The sequence below is a fragment of the Ornithodoros turicata genome, chromosome 9 (genome assembly GCF_037126465.1).
Source record: "Ornithodoros turicata isolate Travis chromosome 9, ASM3712646v1, whole genome shotgun sequence".
Classification (NCBI taxonomy): domain Eukaryota; kingdom Metazoa; phylum Arthropoda; class Arachnida; order Ixodida; family Argasidae; genus Ornithodoros; species Ornithodoros turicata.
The window spans coordinates 30,183,364-30,199,767 of NC_088209.1; the positions used below are offsets into that span (position 1 = coordinate 30,183,364).

Genomic DNA, 16,404 nt, shown 5'->3' on the forward strand with positions numbered 1-16,404 from the left:
TAGAGCATACACGCTGTACAAGTGAATGCTTTCAAAATGCCAGTTCACGTTGTCAGATTAACGTCAACTCCAATTTCTCTTTGCAATGTAGAAGACAGTAATCTGCCTTCTACAATGGGATATACTTGCATGACCTTCTCAGACGCTGGAGCACTTGACACTCGGTAAGTTTTGCGTTACTTTTCGCACGGCGGTACATTTAAAGTGGCACCATAGGAGAGAACAATAGAGAACAATACTTGATGCCCTTGTTGTTTGCCGCGTCAAAAGATGCGCCACATATGGGCCCTTCCCAATTAGTACAAACTTTCTTTCAGTCGTCAGCTAGTGGAAGTTGTCCTGAAACCACAAGACCGTTTTCCTTTTCCAAGAATCAACAGCGACAGAGTACTGCAGTTTCCAAGTTTCCAAGCGAGCTTCTTGCACACGCATTGGTCCATACAAGTACGTGTTCCGGGATACTTTATCTCGCAGTCCCACCTCCCAGTTACTCCCTTTTTTCTCCTTCCCCTTTCTTTTTTTGAAATAACCATATCCCCCCCCCCCCCACCTTGACATTGTTTTGTATTTTATTCAGATCAGTAAATCAAACTAAATCGGATCGAATCAAAACACTCTCTATGTATGTTGTCATCAGGAACAACAGCTAGCGCTTAAAATATATGTAACATTTCAGGCAAAATGAGTGTACACGCTTAAAAATGAACTTCACCGCATAGCACTCTCCTACACTCTTAAAAACGAACTTCACCGCATAGCACACTCCTAGCCACCCATAATCTCGAATGATATCGTTATCTGCCCTGATTTGTTGAAAACGGGAGGCGTACGCCTTTTTTGTGACACTTATGCTGTTCATAATTGTCACAAAAGAGGCATACGCCTACCGTTTTCAACAAATCAGGGCAGATAACGATATCATTCGAGGTTATGGTTGGCTAGGAGCGTGCTATGCGGTGAAGTCCATTTTTAAGAGTGTAGCCAAACATGATCTCGAATGATATCGTTATCAGCCTTGATTTGTTGAAAACAGGAGGCGTACGCTTTTTTTCGTGTGTGTGACAATTATGAACGGCGTAAGTGTCACCAAAAAGGCTTACGCCTGCAGTTTCTAACAAATCAGGACAGATAACGGTATCATTCGAGACGATCGTTGGTTAGGAGCGTGCCATGCGGCGAAGTTCATTTTTAAGAGTGTACACTCTAAAAACAGAACTTCACCGCATAGCACGTAGTGCGCCAATCACTGCCGCGAACGATAGGGTTATGGCTTTTGATTCGAGGAGAGAGGGAGGCGTATGACTTTTTGTGGCAATTACCATATACCCAAATTGCCACAAAAAGGCGTACGCCCCCTTCTCTCCTCGAATCGGAAGTGATAATCCTATCATTCGCGGCGACGGTTGGCGCACAGTGTTCTATGAGGTGAAACTCTGTTTTTAGAGTGTACGACTGAATATTCAAAATAGCGGTTCGCACAGCAATAACGCTAGCAAACACTTCTCTGCGTCAAGTGCACACAGCGTGTACTTTAGCCGTTTACCAAAGACAAGCATAAAAAAAGGTGATGCCAGGATGTGCATTGAGAATAGATCATCACTCTAAATGTACAACGTCAGAGTGTCGTGACGCTTGACCCGGAACGCCCGGTCTGTTGGGAAACGAAAACTTAAAACAACCGTTAGCGCGGTACGTTAAAGGGGAAAGATAAATGACACGCTTGACTTCTCGTGTATATAAACATAGGTGAACAACGACAGAGGCCTACTTTCGCAACAAAAAGGGGCGCGCGTCGGGAAAAAAAAATTTTTTTTGTTAAAAAAAAAGAAAAAAAAAAAGAAAGAGACAATCCGTTTTTAGTCGTTCAGATAGAGTCCTTTCGAAGGTCGCTCACGTCTTGTTGCTAAGAACGAAACTCCTTTACCTGGAGGGCTCCGAGTTGCTCCATTGTCATCGCAAAGCTCACATGTCTTCGTGCAGTGCTCTTCCATATACTTTGTTCTTTCTTCGTCTTCGACATCGAAGCAGCCGTAATACCTCGCCCAAGATTTGCACTGCATATCTTTATCCTTGCAGGCGTTTGTGCCTGCAGCAGACACGACTCTCAGTCACGCTTCACGCTTTGCACACACAAAATGAATCCATATTGATTTAAGTTAGTAGGATAATCTTATGTCACTCCAAATCCAACGCAAATTAAAAGCATGGAGCCATACCATAACACCGTCATCCATATAATAACATTATGGCTTCTTAGTTGACGATTTTTTTGTTTGTTAAAAACCGCGTTAGAAGAATACTGGTATATGAACTTTGTAATTTGTTGCACATAACATGAACAAAAATTCATATCCAGTTTACGTTCTTGTTACGTTGAGTTGTTTTCAGTTTAGCGACGAAGTTTGTGGGCACTATGTAATGGAGCCTGAAATGCATGCAAACGTATGGGGGTTTGTTGCACTTGGAGGTGTAAGCGTCTTCGGGAATTTCGCGCAACACCAACCTGTGTAAAAGCCTGAGTCTGAGCACACAGAGGGACGACAGACTGAGGCTTTTACATTTTGGAGTTCATCCAGCAGCTGGCCTGCATATACGTCATTTTGTCACCAACCTATAGCACGCGTACCTTCCGTAGTTGTTACTGGCTTGTTTCCGTCTTCGTACTCGTTACACTGGTACAGTTTCTGTATTTTTCGAATATCCGTTGGACTGAACCTAGTCCTTTGTCCAATTTGGGCATACGGGTCATTCGGTACGATGGTATTGAGACCTCGACTTCTCGCAAATGCTGAAGGTCCATAGTGCATGATGGAATCGTAGTCGTAACGCTCCCCGAGGTGCTGGATATCTTCCAGGCTGTACCTGGCGAAATTGAAGCTCATACCTGCATATCGAAAGGAAAGTTTAAAACGGCGCGGCACAATGGTTTCTTCCAAAATATCGTTTTACGCGAACCACGCTTTTGCGAATTAATACTATCATTCGACCAGACTCAGTCTTGATTGGAATAAGATGTTAGGCTCCACCCAGTGGTTTACCCAGAATTACAAAAGAACGGGGTGTGGTCACTATTCCGGTTACGTTTGTAACAGCGCGATGTAAAACCCCTTATGGATTATGAGTAAAGTAATAAGTGAAAACCACACTGTTAAAACAGAACTTCACCGCATAGCACGCTCCTGACCAACCGTCATTCCGAATGATATCATTCTGTGCATTGATTTGTTGAAAATGTGAGGTGGCGCCTATCTGGGACAGATTATCTTGTCCCACATAGGCGCCTCCCCCTATTTTGAACAAATCATGACACAGAATGATATCATTCAGTATGATGGTTGGTCAGGAGCGTGCTATATGTGGTGAAGTTCTGTTTTAACAGTGCAGCGACATGGCCGAGCGGGTTATTGCCCAAGCAGCACAACATCTTGGCCCAGTATTGAACAAATATTGGGCCGACATTGCCAATATTGGTCCAATCGTGGTCCAATATAGGGCCAAGATGTTGTGCTGCTTGGGCGCGTCCCGCCCATTGGTGGCAGCGAAGGTCGTGCTGATAAGTGGGATGTGGTGGGCTCGTATCCTACACTGTTAAAACAGACCTTCACCACATAGCACGCTCCTAACCAACCATCATACTGAATGATATCATTCTGTGTCATGATTTGTTCAAAACAGGGGGAGGCGCCTATCTGGGACAAGATAATCTGTCCCAGATAGGCGCCTCCCGCCTGTTTTGAATAAATCATGACACAGAATGATATCATTCGGTATGATGGTTGGTTAGGAGCGTGCTATGTGGTGAAGTTCTGTTTTAACAGTGTACTGAGCTTCGAGACGAATGTCGGCCCACACTCTTAAAAATGAACTTCACCACATAGCACGCTCCGAGCCAACCATTATCTCGAATGATATCGTTATCTGCCCTGATTTGTTGAAAACACGGGGCGTACGCCTTTTCTGTGACAATTATGAAGAGCATAAGTGCCACAGAAATGGCGTACGCCCCCCGTTTTCAACAAATCAGGGCAGATAACGATATCATTCGAGATATGGTTGGCTAGGAGCGTGCTATGAGGTGAAGTCCATTTTTAAGAGTGCAGGACGCATACTAACCCCCTGTCCCCCACTCCTTCCTGCTGTCCTCTCTCCATCTGTTCACATCTGTACGCCGCTCATAGCCACAGCTGCTTCGGGGCGCTAACACGGAATCAGAACGAAAAAAAAAGAAGAAGAAATGTGTCACCGCTGAAATGTTTCTAAGGTTGACATACCAAATGTCCCCTGTAGGGAAGCACAAGAACGGAAGACAGGGGGGTGTATCGAAACTTTTGGGGGTTCTGGGGGTATTTGGGGGGTTCTGGATAAACGTCTGGTTCCACCTACACCACCAACAAACATGACGTAGTGGTTAATAGTTTGCCATAGTGAGAGGAGCCATTAAGAAGGCTTTTTCGAACAATCTTCTTCAAAGTCCATCCATTATCATACACAGCTTCAAGAGAAAAAAACCGCGTACACTCTTAAAAATGAACTTCACCGCATAGCACGCTCCTAGCCAACCATCATCTCGAATGATATCGTTATATGCCCTAATTTGTTGAAAACGGGAGGCGTACGCCTTTTCTGTGACACTTATGCTGTTCATAATTGTCACAGAAAAGGCGTACGCCTCCGGTTTTCAACAAATCAGGGCAGATAACGATATCATTCGAGATAATGGTTGGCTAGGAGCGTGCTATGCGGTGAAGTTCATTTTTAAGAGTGTAGAGCAACATACAGCTCACACAGCTCAACATACAGGGGGGGGGGGGGGGGGTGTTGAAAGCAGGAGGCGTACGCCTTTTTTGTGGCAGTTATGAACTGCATAATTGTCACAAAAAAGGTGTACGCCTCCCATTTTCAACAAATCAGGGCAGAGAACAATGTCATTCGAAATGATGGTTGGACTACAGGCGAAGTAACGGGCGTTCCGCTAACGAACTTAGGTTTGCCGTCTGACTAGGGTATTACAGACTCTGTAGCCAAAGTTTTTTTTTTTTTTTTTACGTAGCTACGTCACTAACCACGCACCTTGTTGAATGTTGTGCCAGAAAACGGTAACGTAACGATCGCGATCAGCGCGACTCTGTTCATGGTAGAAGCCAACTGCATGCATCATCTCGTGCAAGACAGTTCCATGGTAGACGCAGCCATTTCCAAGAGACAAGTATTGCTGCCCTCCGGTGCGCCCAACATTGGAGTAGCACCTGTGGTAGACACGTTGAACGTTTTGTTGAATCCTATACATTACAAATGTAAGGATGAAGAGCGGCCTACAAAGCTTCGGGGCAAAATGTACCTTGTATACTGCTGCTTACATAAAGAGGGGTGGAATCTAACTTTATATGGCAGTCATGAGCTCACCCCACTCCTCTGACGATGAAGACAAAATCCCTCTCGTAGGTTCGAGGTTTCCAACGAATGCAGGTCTTCTCGTGATATTCCATGACCGCCCTAGCAATGACGCTACGTTCGTAACGGCCTGCATTATTAACGTGCGAAGAACGGGTTAGTCAACCGCTGTGTGAGGACAGTAAGGTCTACAGCGCTTGTGAAGGTGCTTCAGAACGGGTGACACAATAGCAGTGGAGGGTAGCACCGACTAAGTTTAGCTTCCAGGTTCAGGGCGGTACTGCTGTGGTAAGCTAACTTGGTGTTTGGTAGAACGTCGTAATTAAGTAATGGACCAGAATAATAATAATAATAATAATAATAATAATTGCTGCATGGACTTTGGACTTATTATTATTATTATTATTTTTATTAGTGCCCAAGAACGGCCGCTAAGGCCATGGTGTTGGCGCACACAATACACATAACTCACAGTGGATACAATACAGCCGTAAACGCACAAATAATTATATACAGACATATATATATATATAATACATATACGGTGGGATACTAACAGAGGTACATTACAAACATAACAGGCATACGTACATACATATTTACAGGCAAATATACCACGCAGTACACGCGATGAAACGTCAGCAACAAAACTACAATACATAGATTACGCGCAGCACATAAGTCATAAGATGGAATGAGACGATATACGGTACAAAACAAAGGAAAGAATCACGATTGAAATTTCACTAATGAAGGAAAGAAATAACGTCGCCTTTAAGGGATGCGCTGGAGGCTTGGAAAATATCACATGGGGGGGGGGGGGGGGAAGCGAGTTCAGAAGCAACTGGCATCGGGTAATTGGATCGCTGAGGCAGAAGCGTTTAACGTAGAAGACTGGTGGATTGCGAAAAGCCGCGCGAGGAATACAAAAGTTTAGGAGGCTCAGCAGGAGTGGCGAATCAACACGGGCATGGACACATTTGTACAGAAATAGGGCGTCGGCGATAGAGCGACGTGTGGCCAGTGGGTGAAGGTGAAAATATTGCAATAGTGTGTCATAGTCATATGATAACTTCTTCCGTAAAAAGCCATTGTGTATAAAGCCTCGTTTTTGTACAGCCTCGAGACGCTTTGTATCAGTACCTGAAAGTGCGTTCCAAGCAACAGAGGCATATTCAAGCCTGGGAAGAACATAGGACTTGTAAAGTTTAACGAAGACAGCAGGAGTCTGAAACTCCTTGCATGTATATGACAGGAGGCCCAGCGTGCGAAGAGCGGAAGAACGAACCGCTGTGACATGTTCATGGAATAGCAGCTTGGCATCAAAAATAACTCCTAAATCTCGGTACTGTCAACACGACATATTTCAATGTCGGAGTAGTATCAAAACACAGAGATATTTGTCTTGCGTGTGAACGAGACAACCTTCGTCTTTGCGCTGTTAATTTTGATACCGTTAGCTAGACATGAAAACGCAACTTGGTTGTACAGGGTGTTTTTGTTGTGTTTTCGATACAGGGGTGAGAACAACATAGATGCCGTTTTTACAGGTGGCTTCTACGGTCAGAAGGACGTTCTGTCGAAGGTAGCATGTAACTATACTATAGATGGGTAAGTACCTAGTAGTTAACTTTTCAATTTAAGGTTTTTCAGTCAAAGTTTTTGAGTTTTGACGGAGTTTGCAATAGCAATACAGCTTTTGCAATGGAACAGGTAGCACCCATGGTGGGTTGCTGAAAGCTCCAAGGTTTATCTTATTTTACTAATCTACTAACTAAATGTTTTCGGGAAAATGTGAGGTAGCAGAATTGGAGCCAGTCATATTTAAACCCACCTTGTCCTTTTAAATCTTAAAACAAGCGCGTACTTTGAGGTATCCACCACCAAATTTTGCTATGCAAGTGAGCCAAACCGACACCAAGCGCATCAGGAGCGCAGTAAGGACACGACCATCGGCGTCGACGGCGTATTTGGGCCGCAAAATGACCTCACCTTTGTGCTGTGACAATACGACATCTCTAATCTGTAGACCCGCATGGTTCGCTGCATGGGTCTAGAGACCACATGCGCCTCACCATGAACTGTTAGCTGTGCCCTCTTTCTAAGGTGGTGTTACTGCTCCTGATGATAGAACCGCTTGCGGTCACTATCACGACTATCGCAGGGGTGTGGGACCGTGTGTCCTGGGCCGACTTCACAGGGAACTGTACCAACATTTATCCTATAACGCATCCACGGGAAAACATCCAGACAGCACAGTCGGTGCCCGAATTAGAACCCGAGTCACCTCCCATGCAGTCTTTGCGTGGAATGCGTTCACCATAACCACAATAGGTCACCGGAGCTGGTCAGGTGTCTCTCAGAAGTGACCAAGTACAAGGTGGTGGTGGTGGTGGTGGTGGTGGGTGGTGAAAGGGCTTGCCGTTGTCGGCCTCACGTAGGTGGGCAACGTCACGACTGACGCCCTGGGGGAATTTGCGTCCTGGGCCGACTTCTAAGGGAACCCTGCAATCTGACCAGAAGATCAGCGCCGCGGCTCCAATCAGCGCATGGCTTCAAAGCACGTGACCCTCCCAAGTGGGAAGAGCGCTGTTCTTCCTGTGCTCGCGACGCGCTTGTTTCGGTTTCGGAGTGGCCCATTTCAGGATAATCTAGAAAAGCGGGCGGCTTTAAATAATGACTGACTTCAATCCTGCCGTCTCTCATTTCCGCGAAAGCATTAAATAAACGTTAATGCTTATGAAGTGGAGATGCTTCTGTCGTTCTGGGCATCAACGCTCGCTTCGCGAGACCCACCTCCTGTGTTTGTACGTCCTGCATATTGTATACTGATCACGCGCGTTAATCGCTATACTGCCCATTATATTTTCGTTTCACGCACTCCCACCAGAACGCATACACGTCCTATATGTATTTGGGTGTAAGAACCAACGCCCTACAGGATGAGCGTGTTGTGTCGAGGCAGCTTAGGATATTGATCTCGCTGTTTTGCTGCGGGCTTTCCGTTCCATCAAGACCGGAGCATTTGATACGTGTATACATGTTGTAAACAATGCGGGTATTTGGTCGTTGCCACAGAGTGCATGCAGCTGCGTGAGAGGGTCCCGGATGCCGTCTGGGATAAAGGGGTCAATTAGCACATTTATCCGTTTATAATTGAGACACATTGTTGGTAACTGATCGCAGGGTGTCGTTGCCTTAGCGTGGTGGAGCATATCATATCATGTACGTACAATAGGTGTGAAGGCTTATCCAAATGTGTTGCCAAATAAAGAGAGAGAGAGAGAGAAAGGTTTTAGTTGCCGCTGAAAATTAGGGTGCTTCAGAGCTACTTTACAATTACTTCACCGTACTTTGCGTTACTCAATCTGTGTGCGCAAAACTGCATAATCAAGTGACATATTCGTTAAGGTCGCTCAGGAATTCACGTTATTTTGTGTACGTGCAATAGAATATAGATAAGGTTAGAAATAAGGCATGACACGCACCTGAGTGGATTACAAACGGCATTTTGCTGATATTATTCTTACTGTTATTCCTACAACGCTATCAAAACGTTTTATAGACTACTTTTCAAGATAATAACCTTCTATACTGCACATTCACTTTTAAAAGAACCTTTTTAACATTTCCTAATGCCCATAATCGCACGTAATTACGTAATCGTCCGAGAGTAATTTTTTAGTCACAGCGGTCGTATGGTCCTGAGTGGTGCATGGGTATATACTTACCGAAACTGTCCGATATGTAGTAAGGTACCTCCCCATTTGTCCAAAGCTGGCGGGTATCGATGATAGCGTTTCTTCCCTACAAAGACAGACAACTGGCATCAAATTGGAAGATAACTGGTTTCGCTGGAGGTAATTACTAAATATTTCTCATAGCATTTCATCGGAAACACAAAGAAGAGCTGCTCTCATCCTGTATCCATCATCACGTACATATTGTACTGCGAGGGCTATTATATGAAAGAATAGGACAATGAATGAATTTTCTAAAATAATTCTGTGTCCTGCTTCTGTAGAGGAAAATTGATTCAAATGCGCCATATTGCACTTCCTCCCTCGCACGTGCTACCAACGTCATTGCCCCTGGTGATCTCCTGGAACGCCCTTGTAATAACCTGAAATATGCAGCAATCGTCTCATAAACTGCAAGAATACAGACTGCCGAACACTCTGCTGTACTGCCGGTAGCGTGGGATAGCCGGTGGGATAGCCGGTACGTGTGATTTTTTTTCCCCGCAAACATCAACATCAACAACAGATGTGGTCCCATCTACGACTGCAAAGGGCCTGGAACGACATAAAATCGCTTGCGCTGCATTTCAAGAGCTGATTCCCTTTAAAGCGCTTTTTTTTTACATTCGTTTTTTATTCCGTGTTGGCGCCGCGAAGCAACTGTGGCTATGAGCGGCGTACAGACTTGGACAGATGGAGAGAGGACAGCAGGAATGAGTGGGGGACAGGGGGCTTAGTATGCGCCCTGGGCCAACTTCAGAGGGAACTGTGACGACATTTCTCTGGAAAATCTGCCGGGAAAAACCCAGGGAAAACCTCAGACAGCATAGGCGCAGCGCCGGGATTAAAACGTTGCTTGTATAATCCTTATACCGGGTGTTTCAGTTAAATCCCCGGGCTAAATAATTCGCGAACGGGTGCACCAATCCACGAACTTTCTTTTTTACAAGTATCTGTCCGATACCACCTACAAGCTGCACACCGTGTGAATGAGTGGGAGGCGCTCATTATTAAAATAAAAATGCAAATGAGTTTCGTCAAAAAGCGTATCTTCTAAAGCAGGGCGCTGTCGGCATTAAAATGGGTACTACCCCTTTTAGGACCTTCAGTGGACACCTTTTAGAGAAAAATCTGCCACCGAAGCGGGTCATTTGTTGCAGTAATTAATTGGTTTCGGTTAACGTATTTTTGTCGCGGCTGGTCGCGGCGAAGCGCAAAAGGGCGTATTTCATTGGTGTAATTCATTGGTGTAATTCATTAATGTAAGGACGTAATTTATTGATGGATAAGGGAGTGAAAGAGCGTCCTTTTGCGCTGCGCCGCGACCAGCCGCGAGAAAAATACGTAAACCGAAACCAATTAATTACTGCAGCAAATGACCCGCTTCGGTGGCAGATTTTTCTCTAAAAGTTGTCCATTGAAGGTCTCAAAAGGGGTAGTACCCATTTTAATGCCGACAGCGCCCTGCTTCAGAAGTGACGCTTTTTTACGAAACTCATTTGCATTTTTATTTTAATAATGAGCGCCTCCCACTCATTCACACGGTGTGCAGCTTGTAGATGGTATCGGACAGATACTTGTAAAAAAGAAAGTTCGTGGATTGGTGCACCCGTTCGCGAATTATTTAGCCCGGGGATTTAACTGAAACACCCGGTATAATATTTACGGTATTCTCGTGTGTGGTGATTCCTTATCGGAAAAAGAATAAGGCCGTAAATACGCAATTATATCAAGCGTTACCTTGACGATCCCGTTCATGTCTCCTTCAAACGTTCCTCCCAACTCCGTGGCCGCGCTGTCATTTCGTCGGGATAGTTCTTCGACTGCATTGCATAGATACGATACATTTCAGTTTGAGTCAGAGCTCATGAGCAAATCACTAGAGCGCTAGTGAAATTCATTTTCGAGATAGTAACAAGAAAAACACCATGCGGAATAAGCTAAAGACATGCCGCAGCGACAGGCCGTGCTAATTTTGCAAGCTTGCGATATCTAGGAAGTGTAATAATGAGACCATTGTTTATGTCAACAAACGCAGCTCAACCACGAAAAAGTAACGCTAGTAAAAAGTAATTAATGACAGATGTAAATGTCAAAACGACGAAGCAAAAATGCGCGATTTTCTTCCCTTTTTATCTGCTGAGTCATTGGAAAACTCCAACGATACAATTCATTACAAAGGACCGTAAATGTTACAGAGCGTATGTGTTGGGGGCACGTATCCAATCTTCCCGACAGCAGGACCTACCCCTTTTGTCCTTTCGTAGCTCTCGCGTTCTAACGTTCTATGCAACGGGGTGATTTACATCACTTTTATTTGACATCACGTATTTCGTCCATTAAAAACTGTAGCGATACCTGTATAAACGTCCATTATATCCATCGCCCATATATATGTCCATTAAAAACCTACGATAGCTGTAAACCAGGCATATACAAGATGCTATAAAGATGCATTTTTAAGATGCGATACTAAATTCTGAAGGGATAACGTACTCTAGATACTGTACAAATACTTGGAAAAGAAAGTAATTACAGTATAGTACTGGATGCTTCAAAATGTATGATACCTGTACATTTAAGATGCTTGAGTATTGACCACGAAAGTCTATACCGTTTTTTTTTATATAAATTTAAGGATAGGCATTATTAGCTGTTGTAGAATTTTTATTTCACAGTGTCCGTCATCCAACCTTGTTCTCTTTCTTTGAAAAATAATCTAGTTGGGCAATAAGTTATCGTCTTCCTCCACCACAGAGTGAAAAGAAGAGAAAGACCACGGAAGCAAGGGTACCTTGTTGCGAATCTGAATATGTATGAAGCTGAACGAAAAGTAATTATAGTATTGTGCAGAAAATACTCAAAGAGGTATTTTAAATAGAGTGTACATCCCTTTCGGGAAAAATACCGAGTGAAATACGGAAATACTAAGAAAAGTATTTGAAATACAGTAATTTGAGCGCGGTACTCAAGATACGTACATGTCGTTTACGTAATCTCAGAGAGTGGAGTTACGTATAATCGTGTCAAATCTCAGAGAGTGGAACGTACGTAAGCGACGTGTACGTACGGTCCACTCTCTGAGATTTGATGCGCACCGCGGAGATGACCGCAAGGCCCTTTGTGTCGATACATGATGCCAGTATAATGATGGAATGAACGTGACGTGCGGGACTAAAAGGGAAGAGCAAAGACCTCGCCCAAAGCGCACCCTGGAAGGTCCTTGAGCTCCGGAAATCAGGGTTGGCGACTCTGACAGGGGCAAAGAACCTTGATTTCCGCACTCTCTTCCGACCCACCCTTTCGTTCCCACGCGCTTCTTTCACAGAAGTCCCTATTAGGATAACAAAACTTGTGCAAGGCTTCACTTGCAAACCGAAAATGATCAAGCCGTGATTTCTAAACACTCTGAGATAATCTCTCAAGAATATTAGCTTTAATAAAAGCTTTGAAAAAGAAAGAAAGAAACCAACAGAAGAAAACCTTTGGCCAGTGAGACGGTGACCAGCAGTGCTAGAAGGGGTAAAACACGTTGGCTGAAACTACTATATAATGATGGCAAAACGCACTGAGGACTCGGTTCGTGTCAGTGTCCACTGTCCAGTGCGTTCTACCATGATAAGTGACCCTGGATTTCCTCTTCTTAATTCTCTGCTTTTTTAAAAAAGAAATATCTGACTAGCTTGATCTTTCATGAATCCGTACCGGGTAACGATGCACACGTATTGGCGCAAATAACTTTCTGGGAATTTGATGCTTTCGAAGGGAACGCAATTCTGAGATTGTTCTCCAAGTACTTGTATCTCGGAGTAGCAGTACAAATGTGTGTCATGTCAACTTATCACTGAATTTGAATTCAACAATATGCTCGCGACGGCTAACGTCTTGTCTTTCTTTTGAAAGATTTATGTCGTTTATGTTTCTCGTCTTCGTGTTTATTATATCGTAAGCTGCGGCACCACAAATTGTCCTGTTCTTCTTGTCCTTGTGAACGCCTTGTGGTTGTGTGACCGTGTACGTGATTTTTCAGTTTTAATTTTTGTGTGTTTTTGTCCGTTCTTTTTCTTTACCTTCCCTTTTCGGCTTTTTTTTTTTTTTTGAATAGCAAGCCAACCTCCGTCTGACTGACCTTTCTTTTTCTTCTTTTTTTCTTTAAAAAACGTATCCCCCCCCCCTGTTCTTTTTGAGTGAACCTATTTTTTCTCTACTTCAAACATACACGAAAAAGCTACGCGAAGTACAATGTCGTCTCATTATTGTGATCCTTGTTTACCTGTTAGCTGCTTAGCAGTCTCAAAGTCCACCGTGTTCAATGGATCCCCTGAAAAACAAAAGTTTCCATGACGCATTCGATTCAGCTCGAACATCATAAGCGCTTTAATAAGCATTCATAGTTCTTGTTTTCGTGATCAGTATCAGCTTTATTGCAAGTGGGGCATTGTGAGCGATAACAATGATATCTAGCATTTTGAACATTCCACCCGAATTCTGCCTTTGTCTAAACGGACTGGAAGGAACAATCAATGCATACAGATAAGATAAAACAATACACACCCGCGACTTCTCGTGCAGCAACTGGGTCTATTGGCTGAGAGTCCTGATAAGATAAACAAAAACATGGCCTTCGTTAGCGGCAATATATTCCACAGACGAGTGTGTCAGTTGTTTAGAGAGTCCTTGCTCTCTGGTAACACACCAAAACACAGATGAAATGTTGAGGACAAACGGTCACTTTGTGTCCTCTCTGGTTTTCACTCGCTATCTGGCTGATGAGTCGATCGTCTAGAACACTTTAAAGTTTATCTTCCACGTGGAAGGAGCGGTACAATGGTGGGTAATTTCCACTTAAGAAATGACGTATAAGGTGAATAAATGAAATGAAATAAAATGGCAACTTATTTTACTTGCAGATGATGAAGTGATGACATTCCTTGAGGGAAGACAACGACAAACAAGAAACAACAGGACAAGTCTCATGTTGCTTCTTGTTCGTCGTTCTCCTCCCTCAGTCTCAAGGAATGTCATCCATATTGTCACCAGCTCGCTTGCGCTACTTGCATACTACTTTTATGTTCAACATTATTTTACTTCTCTAATATGCTGGATTGAGTCTTTACTTTCCTGTACGTCATCGAATAAAATACTAAAATCCCGTATTCGCTTCAATTCGTATGCAGTGCCCAGTGCCCAGTTTTTAACCCATTTCCCCTGGTATTCGTTCTCAACGTATGTCTTCCACCCTTTCGACAAGCAAATGTCTGCGTAATTTTAAACAAACAACTCGTGACCAATGGGCTTCAAAGGGAATGTGCCACAGCAGTAGAGGACGTAGAACACATTCTTCTTAGGTGTCGGAAATACGTTAATGATGCTCGAAGCGTATTAGAGACGAGCCTCTCTCGTGTGGGCTTCCGAGCCTTCGACATCGCGAAACTGTTGGTCCTCCGTCGTCCGACAAGGCGCTGAGGGCACTTTGTGCATACAACCGCGCTTATGGACATTCTATGACTCGCTGAGTGTGTGCTGTGCGGGCCCCGAGCGACTCCGACATTTTACACTCACTTGGTCGAAGCTTTTGAACTACAGGTTGAACTCCGTCATCATCTCTGTTCTTCTCTGGTCATCATCTCTTTGTTTTCTCATCATCTCATGATCTGTTTGTACTTTTGCCAGTTGGACTTCGTCGAAACTCGCATCCCCATTCTTTTTTTTTTTTTTTTTTGAACTGAGGTTGGGGAGGCGGTTGTTCTTATACGATAACCACTTTATTTTGATGATGACAGTGGAGTGTTTCATCGTCACAGGCGATACTGTACCACACTGTTCGCGGTAATGTACGATGATATTACGATATAATTTATGGTGATACGATGATATCGCGGTGAAAATATCATGACGAGTCTCACAGGGAGAACCGAAGTCCTACATTATCCAAAAACGCTAGTAGCTGTTAGGTCACAACGTTGGTGGGTCCGATTCGACCATGATTCAAGTAATTTTGTCGGAGAGTATCTAGCTGATTTTGAGACGCTGAACGTGTAGTGGCGAAAGGTTACTATGGTCTCACGGAAACCTCCTTATTGTGACCTGATCCATTCTAAATGTGTAGTTGAGGGAGAAATCGATCGTATAGATGAGTTGGAAAGCATTTGAACATAAGTAATTTTGCAGGTGCGCTACTTCACTACGCTCCCAAGCAGCGCAGTATTGGACCCTATTTGACCAACATTGCAAATATCCAGCCAATATCGCGCCAAGATGTGTTCTGCTTGGGATTACTTACCTGGTCGTTGTTAACTTCGTCTGAACCTTCTGGTAGAGATATTGGAAGAACTATCTCCACAGGGCTATCATAGCCGTCACTGGGTCTACAAAAAATAATCACGTTAATCACCGCAAGTAATCTCAACTTGTATAGCATTCTTCCCCTCCGTCGCGATAAACCAAAACGAACACAGATTATCTACCACTAGTGGGCGGGTTATGCGATACGTACACAGGAGGCACGGAAGCTGTCCACCATATGCGCTGTCCAGAAGACAAATGAAACTGACCTCGCATAACGGGGAACATGTATCACGTCCGCACGTCAGAAGTTTCATAGCAGGAATCAAAAGTGAAAAAGAAAAAAAAGAAAAAATATAGTATACGTTTAGTTTGACACGTCTAATGAATCTGTAGTTTCCTTGCATGCGAAAGTCTTTTCTGTGGTGAGCAGCAATGTTCAGTGGTGAAGCTTTTTCCACCCTCCGCACCGATGCTTGTCGGAGTTTCATATTTTCCTCGCAAGATACCTGGGAATATTTGCGCAAAGATTTACACCTATTTGTCCTTTACTGATGTTTATGCAGTGATATGTGCAGTTGTGGTTCGAACTTGCACGTGCTGCAAGAAATGTTTGGAGGTTATCCGCAGTCCGACTTGTTTTTTTTTTCTTTTTTTTCTGAAAGTACCTGTTAGCGTACTTCTTTACAAAATTAAATTGTGGAAGCAGGATGGAAAATATTGTATTGAAATAATGTACGCGTACAGAAATAATGCTGTACACACGTTAAAACATCGCAACATTAACGCGCTTATAAATCTGCTGGATACATGCATAGCAAAACCGAAATTGACGAAGTGCTTGCCTACTAATAATTCGTGACTTTACGTCACGAGACAACTGGCTTTTTTAACCGGTAATCGGTTAAGTGCCAACAGCTGGCTGCCACAGCAGCCAAGGCCCCCTTTCCGTCGACGAACGGTCAGTGAATCTGAAGTTGTAGACGCG

The 16,404-nt window shown here is 43.9% G+C and overlaps 1 protein-coding gene across 1 annotated transcript; it reads right to left on the minus strand.

The window, feature by feature from the left end:
• Positions 1 to 1,601: 1,601 nt before the first annotated feature.
• Positions 1,602 to 15,583, minus strand: LOC135369455 (zinc metalloproteinase nas-4-like). The gene is made up of 10 exons (XM_064603044.1): positions 15,415 to 15,583; positions 13,686 to 13,728; positions 13,405 to 13,452; positions 10,872 to 10,954; positions 9,123 to 9,198; positions 5,404 to 5,521; positions 5,071 to 5,246; positions 2,627 to 2,884; positions 1,925 to 2,086; positions 1,602 to 1,651 (listed from the first exon to the last, which is right to left on the minus strand). The coding sequence occupies exons 1-10, from the start codon at positions 15,550 to 15,552 to the stop codon at positions 1,602 to 1,604; spliced, it is 1,152 nt and encodes a 383-aa protein (XP_064459114.1). The 5' UTR covers positions 15,553 to 15,583.
• Positions 15,584 to 16,404: the final 821 nt, after the last annotated feature.

What these genes read in the sequence shown, in the direction of transcription:
- LOC135369455 (XM_064603044.1), bottom strand. Translation starts at nt 15,552, where the DNA reads ATGCTATACAAGTTGAGATTACTTGCGGTGATTAACGTGATTATTTTT. An exon ending in ACGAAGTTAACAACGACCAG is followed by an intron (nt 13,729 to 15,414) that starts GTAAGTAATCCC and finishes TTATCTTATCAG; the next exon opens with GACTCTCAGCCAATAGACCC. An exon ending in GCCAGTAACAACTACGGAAG is followed by an intron (nt 2,087 to 2,626) that starts GTACGCGTGCTA and finishes TGTCTGCTGCAG; the next exon opens with GCACAAACGCCTGCAAGGAT.